The sequence below is a fragment of the Passer domesticus genome, chromosome Z (assembly GCF_036417665.1).
Source record: "Passer domesticus isolate bPasDom1 chromosome Z, bPasDom1.hap1, whole genome shotgun sequence".
In the NCBI taxonomy this organism is placed as follows: Eukaryota; Metazoa; Chordata; class Aves; order Passeriformes; family Passeridae; genus Passer; species Passer domesticus.
Window position 1 is genome coordinate 74,094,347 of NC_087512.1, and position 17,977 is coordinate 74,112,323.

The window sequence follows — 17,977 nt, forward strand, 5'->3', positions numbered from 1 at the left end:
AAATACATTTCACAGTCCATGCTTTTACAGGCATACTGTCTAAAAAAGAAGTTTTGATTAAATAGTCTCACCAAAGCCTAAATAAAAGCACTTTCTTTTCCATAAATGCTGAAATCAACAAAACCCAAGGATAAGAACCATAGTGGCCCCATTCTCTATGCTAGTCAGCCATAGAAAAATGTTCAAGAGATTGCAAAATCCCCTGATTATTTTTATAAGAAAAATCACTTTACTTTGGAAATAATTTAAATAATTTATTTCATATGAAAATAACAAAAAGCAAAAGAAAATGCAGCCAGTAAAACACATCTGGTGACAAGGATGTGTCCTAGACGTATCCCCTGGACCTAGTTGATTCCATGATTTCTATGTGCCACAACAAAGGTGCACAGTTACAGATTAAACAGTGTTTGCTTGCTCTGCCTGGGTTTAAGACATCTCCGTAAGGTCCAGCATTGAGCCAGAGAGCTGGTGCAGAAGGGCACAGATCAATGTGGCCACAGGAGGATGCAGGGGGCTGCACAATACAGCTGGCAAAAGGGAACCTGCAGCTGTAGACAGCTGCAGGAGTGGGACAAAGTGCTGGCACCTGGGAGTGAAGGGAAGCAGCAACTGCAGGCATTAAGGACAAGTGATACTCCAGCAGTCCTGGAGGGCTGTTCATGACTGGCCACAGCCCTGTGATCTTATTGTGGTTGACACAACACTTCTAGCACCATTGCTGAAATGCCTGCAGCGGCCTGGGGCAGATTAGGGAGGATCAAAACAGGGAGAAGCAGGTTAAGGTATGCTTCAACATCCTGTTTGTACACATTTGTGGAACCAGATGAGTTTGACCCAAGTGTGCTGAGGCAGTTAAAGGCCAGTGGCATTGCAAGGCTGCTCTCAGTGTTCTTTGATCCAACTCTCCACTCATTCTTTTAAGCCCTCTTAGCAAATTCCCCCACTGTCAACACCTTGCAGCTTTAAATGTTGTTCTCAATCTCTGATAACCCCCAGCTGACTGCAGCTGGTCTTTGGCAGAAGAAGGGAAAGAAGGCCACTAACTCACATGACAGAGAGACTCTTCAGCTTCTCTGGTAAGAACTAGCCCACACCATGACCTTTTTAATGTAGGACAACCAACACCAACTCTCCTTTTCACATCACAAGAGTGCTGGCCCTTGGCATCCCCAGTGCAGCCCCCAGAATGGTTTTATCCCCAGCACCAGGTCAGGGCATCCACAGCTTTCCTGAACCACCTGGGGGCAGGGCCAAGCTGTGAGGTGAGAGGGGTGCATAAGGATCACTTTGAAGCTAAGAGGGGCCTCTGGAGCTCAGCAGAGCTGACTGCCTGAGCAAGGGGTCAGTAGCCACAGGAGCCACATTGCTGGGCCCCAGGGCAAGAAAAGAAGCTGGTAGCTGCCTTCAGCCTCCCATTCTCCTGTCAGGGGAGGGGCAGCAAAACAGGTCATTCCTAGAGCTTAACATGTAACTTCTCCAGGACCAAAAGAGCAAGACTTTCCAGAGTGTCTCACTAGCATTAATACACAAGCTTCTGACATTGGTGAGCAGGTAAGCAATGGGAGCCTGAAGGAGCGCAGCAAGTCCATCAAAAACTGTATGGTGATTAGGGAAATGTGACCACCACAAGCCAGGGAAGTCCATGCTGCCTGAAATATCAATTTTATCCCCAGTAAAAAATCTAGGAGTTATCTGCAGGAAATGGAGACTCCTGCTGTGTCCAGGGGTACAAAGAGCTGTAGGCCAGCAACCTCATTAATTGTCTGTATCCAGGCGGAGGTTTCTGAACTGCAGTGTCATCTGTTTAATTTGGATATCTCGCTGGATTACCAACTCACGCAGTCGACGGATTTCTTCCTGTTGCCGGTAATACATCTGTAAAAGCTGTAAGAAAACACACATTTTATTTACTTTACACTAAGAAAACATATGCTTAACCTGACAATGCCACCAGAGTTGTCACGTCACTTCTGAGAGAAATATCTAAGGAGGAGGCCTTCAACCAGCAGAAAATATCAGCAGTGCTCCTGTTGTCCACTAGATTGAGCTGTGACTGCATATGTTTCACAGGAAGTATTTGGAGTCTAAATTCCTGGGTCTGCCACATTTCCTTCTCTGACCTTGGACAAATCCTTTTTTTTCTTCTTCCAGTTGGGACTAGCATTGTCTTTCACTATGCATGCAGCAGAGCACTCAGTTCTACAAGGACTCCTCCTGTAACCTTGAGATGCCAGCTCAAAAACGTGTGGGAAAACATAATTTTCCACACCACAGGGTGTGGCAGTCATATTTTCTGGAAAATAGGCTTGCTAACTGCAGTTCTCATCAACAGGTTATCCTGCATAAACCCCCTTCTCTTCTCCAGAAGGACTTCCTTGTGCCCAGCCAATTACCAGGCAGGTCTGTGCCACAAGAATGCCTAGGAAGTGAGAATGCTGACTGCCCCCTCCTTTCCAGACCCCCTCAGATAGGGTGCTGCTGGGCTGCATTTCTGCTTCCCTTGTGGCAGTCAGGGCAGGCAGAGTTTTTGCCACCACAAAGAACTTGCATTGAGTCAGGCGGGCAAAATAAATCCTCCCTGAATTGCCACCATGTGAATGGGATTCTTTCATCATCTGGCTTTTAGCTTCCCCTGTAGTCCCAACCCTTCACCCCAGACATTCATACCTCACTTTCAGTTTTTGGTGGTGGACGCTCAAATATGTCAAAGCCATTGAAGAGGGATATTTGCTCATTTTCTGGCAGACTCTCATCCACTTTCTGCCTTTTTCTCCTACTTTCAATCTCTCTTGGCATCTCCTTGTCCTCCAGTGACATCCTTCCTTGTGCTTCCTGCTGCTGGCTCAGGTCAGTGGCTCCTATGGGGGACTCCGGCTCAAGACACTGTGGTAGGGACTTCACACCTTCAGAATTTGGTCTCAAAGATACCAAGAGAGGCCCTAGGAAGGGAGGAGACAAGTGAGCACTCCCAAATCACACTCAAAAGTTATCAGTAAGCAAATCATATTAACAACCAGCTTTAACCAATTCATTCAGAGATAAACAAGGAAGCACCTGACTGGAGCAGCTTCCAGAATTTACAGCCAACAAATTATTTTAACTTCCAGCCATATTTACTGTGTACATATTTTCCTTCTTTCCCTGGTAGGTAATAGGCAAGAGAGCTGGCAGAAGCTTACCTGAGCCCTGGGGAAGCGCCACAAATGACACAGACAGACAGAAGGCTAACTGGCATAAACACCTCCCATCTTTACTGAACCCCTTCTTTTTATACCTTGGTCAATACAAGTGGACCTGATTGGTCATTTAGTCAATACATTTCACCTGATTGACTAATTAACAAGATGCCCATTTGTAAACAATCTTATGAGAATAACAGGAAAACAGATACTAGAAAAACACCACCTGCAGGTTGTTTTTAATAATTGGCTATCATTGTTTATCTCAGCTCCCTAAAGTCTCTCAGACCAATTCTGAGAAAACTTATCTAGCTTTCTCGCTCTCTGACCAGGTTATCACATCCACAGGGGAGCTGAAGGGCTGGGGAGCTCTCCATGTGTGCTGACCTTTGTTAATCCCAGTGAGCCATTCTTCTGCTGTCAGTGCCGGTTGGGCTGCTGCAGTCATAGGGTAGATATCTGCCTGGTATGATTCCGACTGGAAGCAAACAAAAGTCCAGAATAACTATGTCAGTGAGATTTTGGCTTAAAGAGGTTCTTACCGGATTGTGGTGGAGAAATGAATTTATTCCCCTTCAGCACAGGGAGTGTCATGAGCACTCACTGGCATGGACATAAAGTCTTTTCACCTGCTCTGGACCTCTCTGCTCCTCACCTCAACTCAGAAGAATCTGGAGGCCTAATTTAATTCATGCTGGTAAAGTCTTCAGACAGGGGGAGATTGACATAGGCTAACTCAACTCCCATAAAATGTTCCTGAGGACGAAAACGTGGATACAAAGGATGGACAAGCCCCAAAGCATCAGCTGATTATCAACTGACAGAAACTGGCCAAGGAGATGAAGCTGGAGCAACATGCCTGGTTGGGAGTTGCAGTGAGCATTAGCTCTCCTGTGTCTCTGAATTCAAGGAACTCATACCTTCTTTTTATATTCAAAAATAATTATATATTTTTATATTATATTATTTACTTTCTGGAAGTAGAGAGCACAATACTGACACTTCCCATGTACCTATGCCCACACAGTCACACAGGAGCTACCTTGGTTAGCTACAGGTTCAAGGCCTGTTTCTTTCTCTAATGACACCAGCTCTGAGACTTACTCCTACATCACCCTCAGTGCAACGGGTCATGCCTTACATGCTGCAGAACAACCGTCTGTAACACAACTCCACCCAATGGGTAGAGACCCATGAATTCATAGTTCCTGTTTTACCAGGGTGATTCTTTTTCCTTCCACAAGGAGATTGGTGGGGTGGCATAACAGTCTCCCTCTTTTGTCATTATGTCAAACATATTCTATTGGAGAAGTTTACAGAGAGCTAGCAGACCTGGTAGCATGTCTTGGAAAGTCAGATATTAATCAAAGTAAACTCCTGAGTAACTCTTGAGTTACCAGATAGGGTTTGTTGGAAGGGCTGCCTCAGAAACAGGCCAGCTACGTCCTCCATGCCAGGAGAGAAAAAATCTCTTGTTCTACCTATTCTCCTGCCCCCAAGAGTCACAGAGAGGGGGCAGTGCCCTCATTTTTTCAATTATATTTGCCTCAGATAAGAACACGATATGAGGTCGACTTACCCGTCGAGGCACAATCATGGAGACGGGCTCAATCAGGCTTTTAGTTGGTATTAGTTTGTAGAAACGGAAAATTTCACAAGCTGCCACATCAAGACCTCTCTTTGGCATCACTCCTGGGGGAAGAGCACGAAACAAGTGGAGTATAAATCTCCTTAGGAAAGTTAATGTCATCAGCCATGTGAAAAGGGTCATCAAACAATGAAAGAAGTCATAGGATCATGGTTTGAGGTCTGCATCCAAAACTGACTCAGTGGCAGAAATGACAAGACTAAATATTTAATTTTTTTCTGTCAGATCATGTTGTTACATACATGCATAGTTTTCATGCTAAGCCTCCTGTTCCTTATTCATTCTACTGGGCTCCAAATAGAGTGAGCAGAACTGAGCAGAGCTGGCATGTAATGCCACAGGATTTAAGTATCAGGATCACTAGGAAGGAATTTCAGGACACCTAAACAACACCAGAACAGCTCTATATGGCTGAAATACCTACCAGGCAAGTATCCTCCTCCAGTGCTGCCCCAAAACAGAAATGAGAATGAGAAGGGTGTGAACATTGATTCTGTCCATTTGTGTTTTAGGGATTGGTTAAGCCACACAAGGTCTCTAAGTACCTGATAAATTCAGTGGGTTTCTCTCTCATTACCTTGTATAGGTCAAAGCTACATCCACATCAATCTCCTTAAAAAAAAGAAATTCCTTATGCTTGTAGACCTTGCTTCATGGCACACAAGCTTAGTTTTCTACTAATACCCAGTGACTTCATTAAACAGTAGATTCTGCATGAAGGCCTGTTACACTTTCCATTATGAATTCATTTAAAAGTTAATCTAAATTCCACTCCTCCACACAGTATTTTGTTTTGGTAACATGGAAAAGGAATTTTTGTACAATAACCTTAGCAGTATGCTTGATCAGCTCAACAAAGCAGGTTAGGGAAGTAGACTTAATTCACGTTTTAAAAACATCTGTACACTTACTTTGCATGAAATTATTTTTAAGGAGACTATGACAATGAGAAATACGGATATTGTACTGGAAGGCTTATAAAGACTGAATAATGAGGAGATCCTTACAGTTAAGTTTTAAACAGTATATTCCTTTTAATTTTTTTAAGGCAACCTGCACTCACAAAATTCAGTGCTGCCAAATATCCGTACCCATGTTCTCTAAGAGCAGGAGTGTCCACAGATAGTGTGGAGGAGTGTTAATGATCCTAAAATCCTGTAGAGGAATATGATTCAGAGTAGACCAGACCAGGTTCAAGAAAGGGTTAACAATAAGGTCTGACGGCTGAAAGCTAAATTCTCTGACTTGAATTAGTTAAACAGTGGGTAGTACACAGACAGGTTAATAAGCAAGGGTCTCCAAGGGAGGAGAGGTGACCTAATCATAACAGATCTAGTTCTAAATAGGAAATGTCAGTAAAAAAGAAGGTAGATGAGCAATAAAGACTGAAGGCATTAAGCTGTGAATCATCTGTTACCAGAGAAATCACAGTGTGGGAATGATGGAAATGGAGCTCAAAGACAAAAATCTTGAAACACATTGACAAACAGCAAGGAGCATTCTCCGCCTTTAAATCCAGACTATCCTCCTCTCCACCTTGACTAGGTATGTGAGAGGAGATGTAGCAGTGACTGGTAAAACTGCCCAGCCCATGCTGGTCAGAAGGCCCTTTCCCAGCTCTGACCCTGTAATACCATCTATCACATTCGGGTGAGCTACACCAAGCTGACTGTAGGCACCTGTAAACCTGTGTGGAGGAACCTGACCCATTCTCTTTTCTCAACAGTATTTTGGATGGTCCTAGACTCTGGCAGCCTCTAAAATGAAGAAACCACAACCCTCTTGTAACATTAGACATTCTGCCACTCACCAACTCCCTTCTGTGGTAAGTGAGAATGATATTCCATCAGGTAGCTCAGGTATGGCTTCTTAGGGCTTATCTCATAGTACCGTATGTTTCCGTCACCCTAAAGGCAAAGAAAATCAACATCAGCCAGACTCTGCTGTTTAGCATAACAGTCTGAGAAGAATTCCTGGCCCCAAGAAGTCATGCAGGATCAACAATGAAACAAATGTTTATCCTCAAACTCCTTTACCGGAAGGTTAGGACCCAGCTGCTTACCTCTCCATAATAAACATGGTACATCTGTAAAAGTAGTAAATGTGGCCTGATGACGAAGCACCCTCTGGCCCCACCACATCTGCTCATATCCTTAGATTAACGTGCTTCAGGAGCATCTTTTATCTCAGTCTTTCACAACACAGGCTGACAGCAGAATCAAACAGGCCTGCACTTGCTGATGTGAAAAGAACTTACCTTTCCCACCAAGTAAAGCATGTGTGTGTCAGAGTCATAGAAGGGAAACAGCAGTCCTGAGGAGCCATCCAGATCCTCCTCTAGTAAAGGCACAGAAAGGTCATTCTGGGCAGGACACAGGAAAAAGAGTCAGCTGCAATCACCTGTCAGTCACCGCAAGTCCAGGACACCTCACCTGAACCCCACCTGGCAGTGGCATGTGAACACAGCTCTGTAATGATCCACAGCCCTGAGCAGGGGCCCTTGACTGAACTTCCTACCACTATAACACCTCAGGCATCTGATGGCGTTTCAGGATAGATATGGTAAGAAACATTGCCTGCCTTGACATGGGCCAAACTGCAGGAGGTGAAGGGGCCTTCAGGGTACACCTGCACCACTGGTGTAAAATTCACACTGAATTTTACTCATATTCTCTCAAAACCTCTAGTCTAGGGAATACTTTCACGACAGTGCACCACGCACAAGAGCAGTCCACATCAGCCAAGCAGTCTCAGCATTGCACAGTGGGAAGGTGCCTGTTGCAAGGATAGAACCTCCCCACTGGCCTTTTGAGGTAAGCCATGTAGGAGGACACAGCACACCGCTCCATATGAAAAGCTTGCATGTCTTGTACAAAGCTATCTCTGCACTGCTGAAGGGAGTGATTTTGGGAGGACTGACAGGGCAGACTCTGGTGTCCTATGGCTGTCCATGTGGCGATTCTCACATAAACATGAATTTAGCATAGGGTTAACACACATTTTTTTTCCTGCAGAACTGACCAGCTTCAGGCTACAGTAAGCCAGAGCCTCTGTTTAGATGCAAAGACGGGTGTGGACATGAGAAAGAGGCCTGCTCGGCAGGCTCTGTGCCAGTCCCTGTTCCTAAGGAGGCTTTACATACCTTGCTTCACAGATCTTCCCACTGTGTTCTTAACCATGCATGTAAAACCCTGACATGACACCCATGAAGTGTCACAGCACTGCCTAGCATTGTGGAAAGCCTTCAGACAGCAGCATAGTGCTTTGCCTCTCACATGTGCAAAGAAACCATGTCCAAACATAGCCAAAACATAGCAAATCGTAGGCCTGGTCTATCAGCTTTGTCTGGTAACAAAGCATGACTACAAAGAGACAAAAAATTGTGCTGCAGGGTGGTTGATGCAGAGGGACATATTTAGATGCTGACAGAGTAAAAACATCTCACTGCATATGAAAGGGTAGATGAGAGCAGGGTTTCATAAGGCTAGCAGCCATCCTGATAGGAGATCAGATGTCTTGGAAATGACCAATTAAGCACTACCTCAGTACTCTACCATCAGGAATCATCAGAAATCAAAAACACCCGACACACTTTTCTTCTTTGAGGGTATCATCTGAGTATGCTGTGTCTAGAGCTCATTTCTCTTTCCAGGACCAGTTTGCCAGTAAGACCAATAAGAGCCACATTAAGTGAGAGCTACAGTAACCATGAGGTCCTTTGAACAATTTCTTCTTGTAGTGGACTGTTGTGGTTTAACTCAGTTGGCAACTAAGTACCACGCAGCCATTTGCTCCCTTCCCCTTGGTGGGATGGGGAAGAGAATCAGAAAAAGGTAAACCCATGGTTGAGATACAAACAGTTCAGTAACTGGAAAAAAAAAGGCAAAATATAGAACAATAACAATAGTAATGAAAAGAAAAGGGGGAGAGAGGGATAAAGCTCAAGAAAAAAGTGATGGACAACACAACCACTCACCACTCGCTGACCAATGCCCAACCAGTCCCTGAGTAGCAATCCATGGCTCCTGGCCAAGTCCCCCCAGTTGAGCATGACGTTCTATGGTATAGAATATCCCTTTGGCCAGTTCAGATCAGCTGTCCTGGATATCCTCCCTCCCGGTTTCTCGTGCACCTGCACACTGGCAGAGCATGAGACACTGAAAAGTCTTAGGGTAAGCACTACTTAGCAACACCTCAAAATATCAGTGTGCTTTCAACACTAAATCCAAACCACAACCTGGTGCCAACTACTAAGAAAGTTAATTCCACCCCAGCCAAAACCAGGACATGGGCACAGCATTCATTTTTTTCTCTTAGGCTTCTGTGTTGAAAACTTCTCCAGAAACTCAGTTATGTCTCACACCAGTAAGACCTATCACCCTTCAGGAATCTGACAGATCATTTCTAAATTCCTGTTGTAAGTAATTTCTTCTGTATGTGGCAGGTGGAAAGTTAAAGTGACAGCAAAAGATAGAAAACAGAAGCTGGTATGGTTAAGATTTTTGGTCCAACTCACTTGATCCCATAATGCAATTTGCCTATTATTCCACCGAGATGTTCCAGTAGAAAATAGCATTTTCATGTTTCCAAGGAATGAGACTTTACTGGCTCTGTGAGACTTGTAGTTTCCTTCCTGTAGAAGAGAAAGGACACTGCATGAGTAAGACAACATCTGTTGCATAGCAACATTTCATGTTACCTGACAACTCTCATTCACTCACATCCAAAAGATCTGCTTAGCCCAGCTGAACAACAGTGAGCAGGATTTCCCAGGCATCTGAAAATAGTGGCCTAAACTCTTCAGGATCATTCCCAAAATCTCAACAACACATCATAGAATATCCTGAGTGAAAGGGACTCACAAAGATCATCAAGTCCAACTCTAAAGTGAATGGCCCATATGGGGATTAAACCCACAATCCCGGTGTTATCAGCACCCTGCTCTGACCAGCTGAGCCAATCTCACCTCTCTAACTATAAATTCACATATTTGCAAGACAGCAGTCTTTAGTAGCTCCAGGCAGGACTTCCTGTGTACAAAATGCAAATAACTACAAAATGCAGCCAGCTGCACCTAGCCAACAAAATCCAGGCAACAAGAACAACCACTGGGACATTTGTCATTGGGACAAACATACACCTGCATCCACCTGTCCACCTGATCTCTACATTCCCTCCCATGATGTCCTTCAGAGGGCTGCAGGAGATACCTATATCTCCTGCAATACAATCCAAGTAAGGTTTCAAGGAGCAAGGAACATGGTATCAAGATACAAAATCCCTGTTTTCATCAATGACAGCAAGCATTCTATGGAAAATAGAAGGGAACAGCATCATATAGTGCCTTGGGAAATGCAGATGCATTGTCTTTTACGGCAATGAAGCTACCCAGGAGAGGAAACACTCCAAGAGGTGAGATCAGATGGACCATAAGCCTCTGAACCCAACCTACCTGTAGGACCGTTCCAGCATGAGAGTCTATCACACGTATCTTTCTGTCCCTGCAAGCAGTGGCAAGGAGACTGCCATCTGTGTTGAATGACATGGAGAGGACCACATCTTTGTGAGCATCAAGAATCTTCACTGGCTTTGAAAGAACAGCAGCCGAGACACCAAGGTTCCAGATCATTATCTGGAGCAAAAATAATTTTTAAAATCAGCCCTTTGCTGCCTCACATGAGGGACTTTGTGTACTCTATTCACTTCTTCATCTTTTCTCTACATGTACAGGTCTTACCATCATAAGTGATTGTTCTGCAACACTTAAAATAATTCCTGATATTAACAGCAATGTGTCAATGTCATCTAAGTATGTCCAATAATTTAATTTAATTTAATAATTTAATTTCCTTTGAAACCACATTTTGTACATAAAAATAGACAACATCAGTGCATATATATGCAGTAGCACAAAGAAAAGTGGATGGCATTGCATGCTGTATCCAATTCAGTAAATGACAAGTGCAGAGTAGACTGAAGTTCATCAGAAGGCTAGAAAATTTGACAGTCCTTTTGGGCTTATAGCAATATCCTTTTGCCTTTGGGTCACATTAGAATTCACCCCTGCAGAAAGCTTCGACATTTTAGTACCATCTTACAGCTTGAAATTAAAACAAATTTCAAAACACCAAGCCAAACAGGGTGTCCTAGGAGCACAGACCTACCTTGTAGTCATAGCCAGAGCTGAAGAGGATGTTATCAGCCGTGGGATGCCATTCAATCAGACCGACTCTTCGAGCATGCCCAATTAGTTCTTTCTTCGGAGTGGTAATGTTTCCTTTTAGCAACTGGTTGGGGATGTCCCAGATTTTAACCTGAATGGCACAGCATGGGTCTTTGTGAGATTCCTGAGGAGAAGCTAGTTCAGAATTTACCAATAGCTATTAACTGCCTTGGAATTACTATTCCCTTTGTAGCGAATAGGAATGCAACTGGCTTTTTTGAATGCCTGTCCTTGTAATTTGTATCTTTACTATACTGTGGACCTCAAGACTCCTCTTTAAGTTCTATCTTCAGAGAGCAGTCCTACCAGAGTTTCTTTAAATTTGGCAAGCCAACCCTTAAACCTGTCAGGACAATGATGAAAAGTTATTCCGAAGGGGAAGAAATAAACTACTAATCCTCCAGATCTTGCCTCTTAACTGCACTGAAGCCACTCAGCACTGGGAGTGTTCTGTCTTGTAACAGGCTCACCTACAGCTCTGGGTCCTTCTAGAAGGATGCTGCATTAAGACAAAAATGTTCTGTCCTCCTGTGGTGGAAGAAAACAATAGCAGAAACCAGCAAGATGGGCTGAACTTACATGGTTATAAAAGGAGCCTTCTCACACTAACCCTAGAAACACAAGTATTTAGGATGCAAACAGATGATTAATCATTTGGGTCAATGAAAATTACTATGTTTGTGTCATAATTTATCTATTTCTTAGCCTGAAGCAAAAGCAAAATGCTCTTTGGAACACAGTTTGTGGAAATCAGCCACAGCAGCCCAAGTCTCCTATTGTTTGGTTGATGAGAACCTCTTCTTTCTAAGACAAGTAAGAAGCAGACCCAAATTCTGGGACCTCCTGGAAAACATCATAAGCACCCTTCTCAGCAGTGTTTATTCCAATAAGGGATCAAGCCCACCAGAAATATAATGGCTGTAGAGTCCAGCAGTATTCACATGAACTTCTACAGTAGTTAGAGAAAACATCACACTTTATAATCAGACTGATTGATTCCTTACAGTTTCCACAGCTGTCACTAAAGGAGTGGGGCTGAGAGACTAGAATAGTGAAAAATAAGTTGTGTTCATGCTGACAAGAGCTGCCTAGAATGAACCATCCACTCCTCGTGCTGTGAAATGGTTGGTGACAAAAGCAGAGAGAAGCATCTGGCTGGAATCTGAGGCTGCATTAAATGGCGGAAATTGCCAGTTTTTTAGTGTGCAGAATCAGCAGATCTTGGACTCAGGCCTGCAGGGCAAGCAGGGACAACCCAAGCATGAATAAGCTGTCTGCCCTGCTACATCAAAGAAAGCCTGATAAAATGAAGTAAAAGGCACAGAGTTGCCCCTCTAACCAGAGGGCAGCAGAACTTCAACAAGTTGAACTTTTCATGCCTGATGATTTGCCAAGAAGAACAGAAGGTGTAAGAGGATAAGCTCAAACTCTCAGCCCCTGGGCATTCATATAGGCCTCAGCCCTAAGCCCACCTGAAACAGCAGTGAGAACTGGAACTCACTATTCCCAGAGAACATACAATCCTTCCCATGCCCAAAAGTACCATTCTACGTAGGTCCAGCTATGCACCACAAAAGATAGCTGTAGTGCTGTCAGATGAAAAATTGTCTGCACCTGGCAGGCTAACACAATGCCTATTCTTCAAAAACCACTGGCCTGTATAACTGCATAATGCCCATTCTGCAAGAAGTGGAAAGCAACCAGCCCAGTTGTGCCAACTTTTACCATTTGACTGGGTGGTCAAGTATGACTTTGAGAGTCATTGACCACCAGGGATGACCAGAGATATCCAGGACAGAAGAACACATGTGTAGAAGAGAGAGAAAATATGTTACTGATTTGAGGGAAATTATTATTGTTATATATATGTTTATTCAGGAAAAAAATCAGTGACTGTGTACATAAAATATAGTATCTAAACAGGAGTTTCTTTTGTAGTCAGCATGCATGATATTTCAGAGGAGATATCCCCTCATGCACCCAGCTAAATAAAGAATGTCTGCTACTTAATGCTACATTAGTGTTAAGAAGCTTTTATTTTTACCGATTTTTGGTAACAGTGGTACCACCAAAGCAAGCTCCAGAAAGGCTGGTTAAAAGTCAAGAAATGAGAAATGTGGGAGAAGTGAAATTTCCATTATCTACTCAGAAGCCTGTAGCCTTCTTCAAAGGGAGGACCAGCCCAGTAAGCACTTAGATGCATGCTTACACACAAGTCTTACTTGCCCAGTGGCTTACTTAATGCTCAGAAATAGAGGAGAGAACCAGGCTTTTAAAAACAGACTGGAAGTAAGACTTTTCCTCTTATGTCCAGCCCAATGGAAATGGTGGACACCTCTGTGACCCCAAAAAACCTTTCTCAAACTTCTCTTAAAACAGAGGAAATATTGCCATGAAGACATCTCAACAGTATGTCCAATCTGAGCCCTCCAAAACAGGCAGGTTAAGCAAGATACTGACCCCACAGAACGAGTCCAACAGCAGACAAGAGATGAGAATGAAGCAGTAATACAGTAAATCTGAGGAGTGCTTGAAAGAAAATAATTTGTTCAGTCTCTGGCTGCCCTTCAACTACATAGCATGAAGGCACAGAGAAGATGGAGCCAAACTCTTGGAAGGTACAAAAGGAGAGCATCAAAGGCAATGGATGTATATGGCAATATGGCAATGCCTGGAGATCAGAGGCATCCCATTTTCACTAGAAGTACCCTCAACACCTGGAAGAAGGACGTACTGAGGCCACAGGATCTGTAGCATTAGAGATCTTATCAAGGCTTGGAGCAACCCAAAGATTTTAGTAGGGCATGGATGAAGTGACGTCCAATGTCCAGCTATGACAGTCACACCAAGAAACACAGTCTGCTGTCATTGCCACTTAGCAGGCAGGGAGGAGATGTCTCTACACCATGTCACCCCAAAGATATCATTTCCTGGTGCTAGGATGAGCATGGGAGAGTAGTAAAAAGAGAGTACAGTCACAGACAGAGAGACTTCTTGAAATAACTTTTGGTACTGACACCTGTGACATGCTCTGTGTTTCCATTCCTTAGTCTGAGGAATGATCCAGTGTCAAGTTTCTGGAGAAAACTGGAAAGAAAGCTGGGGATAGTGCATCCAGTTTTGCACCCCCCAGTGCAAGAAAGATGCTGGAGGTCCACCAGGATGCTCAGGAGACTACAGCACTTTACCCTGCGAGTAAAAGGTGGGGGAGATGGGCTTGCTCAGCTGGGAGAAGAGACAGCTTCCAGGTAAAGCTTAATAAAAGCTTTCAATACTTACAAGACTATGGAGAAAATAGAGCCAAGCTCTGTCTTGAAATGCACAGTAGGCGGACAGGATACAGCAGTCATTAACTACACTGGAAGGAAAAAAATTCCCCACAGGAGGAGTGAAGAACACAAACAGGTGCTCTGCCTAGAGAGGTGATGAAATAAATCTCCCCTTCAACACAAACACTTCTGTGATTCTGAAACTGCAGTGGGATGTTTTTATAGAGTGTGCTCATTTCTCATATGAGGCTCAAAAGAGTGACCAAGGTGGTGCCCCCTGCCACAGTAAGTCATACCATGCCATACTTCCTGAGACAGCATGAAAGCCTGGCACACAGGTTGGAAGATGCAATAAAATCTTTACCATCAGTTCAGAAACTGAAAGAAGCCTTAAAAGAAGAAAAAAAAAAAAAAAAAAAAAAAAGGAAAAAAAAAAGGCAAAGGAGTATCCAAACAAGAAAAGACAAGTCACTAAACAGGAAAGACAATCACAAAAGCTTATAATCGAGAGTGACTTTTTGGCAGAACTGAAATGGCAGAGCATGTGAACCAAGCCAGGTCTGGAGAAAATAACAGGAGAAACCTCCCTGATGCTCTCTGGCAGAGTGAGAATAAACCCAGTGGGATCTCACATGGGATCTCTGGAAAAAAGCATGGCAGTTAGTCAGACGTCCTCACTATCAAAGACCCAACATCACACTTTTTACAAGACCTTTTGAATGTGACCTTCCAGTAGGGAAATATGAGCTAAATTGTGCCTTACAAACATAACTCAAATCTTTCAACTGCTACAGTGTCTGCATCTTAACCACACTAATTTCAGCCAAAGCACCCACTGCAGAACTGTATGATGCATATTCCTCACCACAACTGATCCAGCATGACTTTAGAGAGCAACTACTCAGTTGCAGGAACAAGCTCAAACTTGCTCTGTGGGGAATTAATCTGAAAGAGCTGGTCCAGATAATGTTGTATTGAAGCTTTTTTAAAGTAAAGACAGAGTTTCAAAGAGATTAAACTATATCATTCCATTTTAAACTCATACTTTGTTTTCATCATAGAAAGACACCAAAAAAAGGCACAAGCCCCCACAAAATAGATCTTCCTCATTACACTGATTTGGTATATCATCTGGAAGGCATCACACAGGTCTGAACTCAGGAGAAAGAAAGGAATCTTACTTTTTCCTGACTTGTTAAACAAGTATTTGCATGCTTTCACATCTCACATCACTTCACATTCATGAGCTTTTGGTTTCTTTCAACTTCATCCTCCAAAAGCACATTAGCCAGGTACTAACACAGAGTACAAGGTGATAAACTTACTGTGGCATCTTCTGAACACGAAGCTATTACAAAGTCATTGAATGGGTTCCACTTGATGTCAAGAACATTTCCTTTGTGCCCACATACTTTGGGATAATGTGGGTCAAGCTTGCCTGTCTGAAAAAAAATATATATATAATCAAACCTAAGGTGAGCCATGGAATTACAGGACATCTTCAAGGCAGCTCCAGAAAGAAACTTCTTTCTGCTTGCTGTCCTCCAAATGCCCTGGGTGCTCTCGGTGTTGTAAGGATGGGTTTTTGCTGTCCCTGCTAGTCAAGCCTTGATGATACCACCGCAAAGGAAAGAAAGACTGCCAGGCCTTCCTAAGAATATGCTGCTGTGAAAAAACTTCCATGCATGCTTACATATTTGGAAGACAGTATTAGGTACAGACACCAAAGCATAATTTGGAGGAGAAACAGTTATGAATGACATGAATCTTCGACATTTTTAAAGATCTTTTGATGAAAGGACAAACAACAGCAAACTCTCCTTCAGAAGACATTTCCTACAAGCAGCAAAAAAAAAAATATTTATGTTTTGGGTTTACCAAAAAGGTATTTGTGACACAAATTACAAATTACATTACAAATTTCAGCAAGCTATCTATTTCTTTCTGTTGGTGTTCAAATCCAGCCATTCACCAAATTGAGTCAGCATTCTGAACTCTCAAAAAAAAAAAAAAAAAACATGCCATGTTTAGGTGGCATCTGCAGTGGTACAAATCCCACACTAAGTGCCCTAAGATGTATTGGAAGCCTTGTGTCAGATGGGGGCTGTATTGCACTGAATAAACCCACACTGCCAGCACGGTCTCTGCTGTAGAGTAGAGTCAAGTTTGAATATTTAAATTGTAGAAAGGGTGGTGGTGTTTTTATTAACATTGAAGTAATGCTTGCTTCCCTCTGTAAGAAGCAGAAGTGTGGGGAGCCCCCTGACCCACCCCAGGCATCAGCTAAAGAGCAAAAGTCAGTCACTCAAAAGGGAGACATAAAGGCATTCTGAGAGAGACATAATAGCAAGCTGGTGGTGCTTACCAGCTTACTGCTTCCTACCTGGAAGAACTGTAGACCAAACTGTAGAGCAAATGTGTGCTCTGCTAGAAAGCAGACACTTCTGTAGGTGTACTACTCCCTACACCTCTCCAGAGGTGGGCCTTAGGAAAGCAGAGCTGAGGGGAATCACTGCTGCCCCTAAGCAGGCTGTGGATAGGATATAATTTTCCCAGATTTTAAATTTTGGGGGGTTTTTCAATTTTGAATACAGAACAGGACACCAGTGTGTAAGTATTGTGGCTTCACTGGAAAGTTTGTTGCATAAACTGGGACTAACCTGCTTTAAACTGAACACCCAAAGGGCTTTGAAATGTTAAAGACTGTGGTTTTTTAAACTACAGTCTAAACCAATTCCCTTTTATAACAGCGACAATGCAAAGAGATTTGGGAAGCCTGAAGAGAGATAAAAGGCCTTTAATAAGAAGCATTCCTCCACCCACAGTGTCCTTTTGTAGGCTTCAGAGCTTGGTTTCAAGATGACAGCTAAAAGGGGTGGACAGCTGGATCGACAAGGATCCCTTGATCCTTAAGAGAATTCTGTCCCCTCCCAGAGCTAGTTGCCTGTCTGCTCCCCACTCCATATTGGGAGACTCCCAGGTTTGCCTGACCCATCCTTCAAAGCTCTCTTACCCCACTCCCAATTCCCCAAAAGGCTTTGGAAAAGGAGTCCTTGTTCTCCCAGTCTCGCCTGCCCCATTGCAAGCCCTGGGACAAGACCAGGACTCACCACAGATGAAGCTCCAAGAGCCAGCAAACATACATGACATAAAGCTAGAGCTGCTAGTCTCAGATGCACATCTGCATGCGGAAACTAAGATCTTCATTGCTGGAGGAAATTTCATTCTATAGATCAAAAACTATTTCAGTAACTAGATGTGTTGTCATTCCACAAAGTGGTACCTGACTTCCACAGTTACCTGCAGAGCTTGAAAATGAGCAGTTTTTCAACCACTCCCTTTCTAAAGTTCTAGCATTTCTGAAAAGCTTGGAGCTCGCTGACAAAAATCACTTCTAGTGGAACATCTCTCAAAACTCTCTCAGCAGACTTGTGCAGGGTAGATCACTGCGAGGTCAGTCAGTCCCACCTCTGCCCCTAAAGGGCAGCAGAACAGCACTCACATACATGTCAGTTACACAAGGCCACAGGGGTCATCATCACTTTCATTTTACAGACCATGTTCCCAGAGAAAAGGGAGGGGAGTTTGTATCTATGAAGTCTGCACAGCCACAGATATCCTCCCTCTCGCACCTGGTGCTGACACATTGAAAGAC

At 43.5% G+C, this 17,977-nt stretch overlaps 1 protein-coding gene across 2 annotated transcripts in view; it reads right to left on the reverse strand.

The window, feature by feature from the left end:
• Positions 1–241: 241 nt before the first annotated feature.
• The window catches only part of CORO2A (coronin 2A), a 55,997-nt gene continuing 38,261 nt past the window's right edge, over positions 242–17,977 (reverse strand). For both annotated transcript variants that reach the window (XM_064405505.1, XM_064405506.1), the window contains exons 3-12: positions 15,648–15,764; positions 10,995–11,144; positions 10,283–10,462; positions 9,347–9,463; positions 7,088–7,192; positions 6,641–6,737; positions 4,762–4,874; positions 3,570–3,660; positions 2,671–2,942; positions 242–1,887 (exon numbers count right to left, since the gene is read on the reverse strand). In XM_064405505.1, coding sequence (XP_064261575.1) covers positions 1,759–1,887; positions 2,671–2,942; positions 3,570–3,660; positions 4,762–4,874; positions 6,641–6,737; positions 7,088–7,192; positions 9,347–9,463; positions 10,283–10,462; positions 10,995–11,144; positions 15,648–15,764 — 1,371 coding nt within the window. In that variant the 3' untranslated portion in view covers positions 242–1,758. The remainder of the gene's footprint in view (positions 1,888–2,670; positions 2,943–3,569; positions 3,661–4,761; positions 4,875–6,640; positions 6,738–7,087; positions 7,193–9,346; positions 9,464–10,282; positions 10,463–10,994; positions 11,145–15,647; positions 15,765–17,977) is intronic.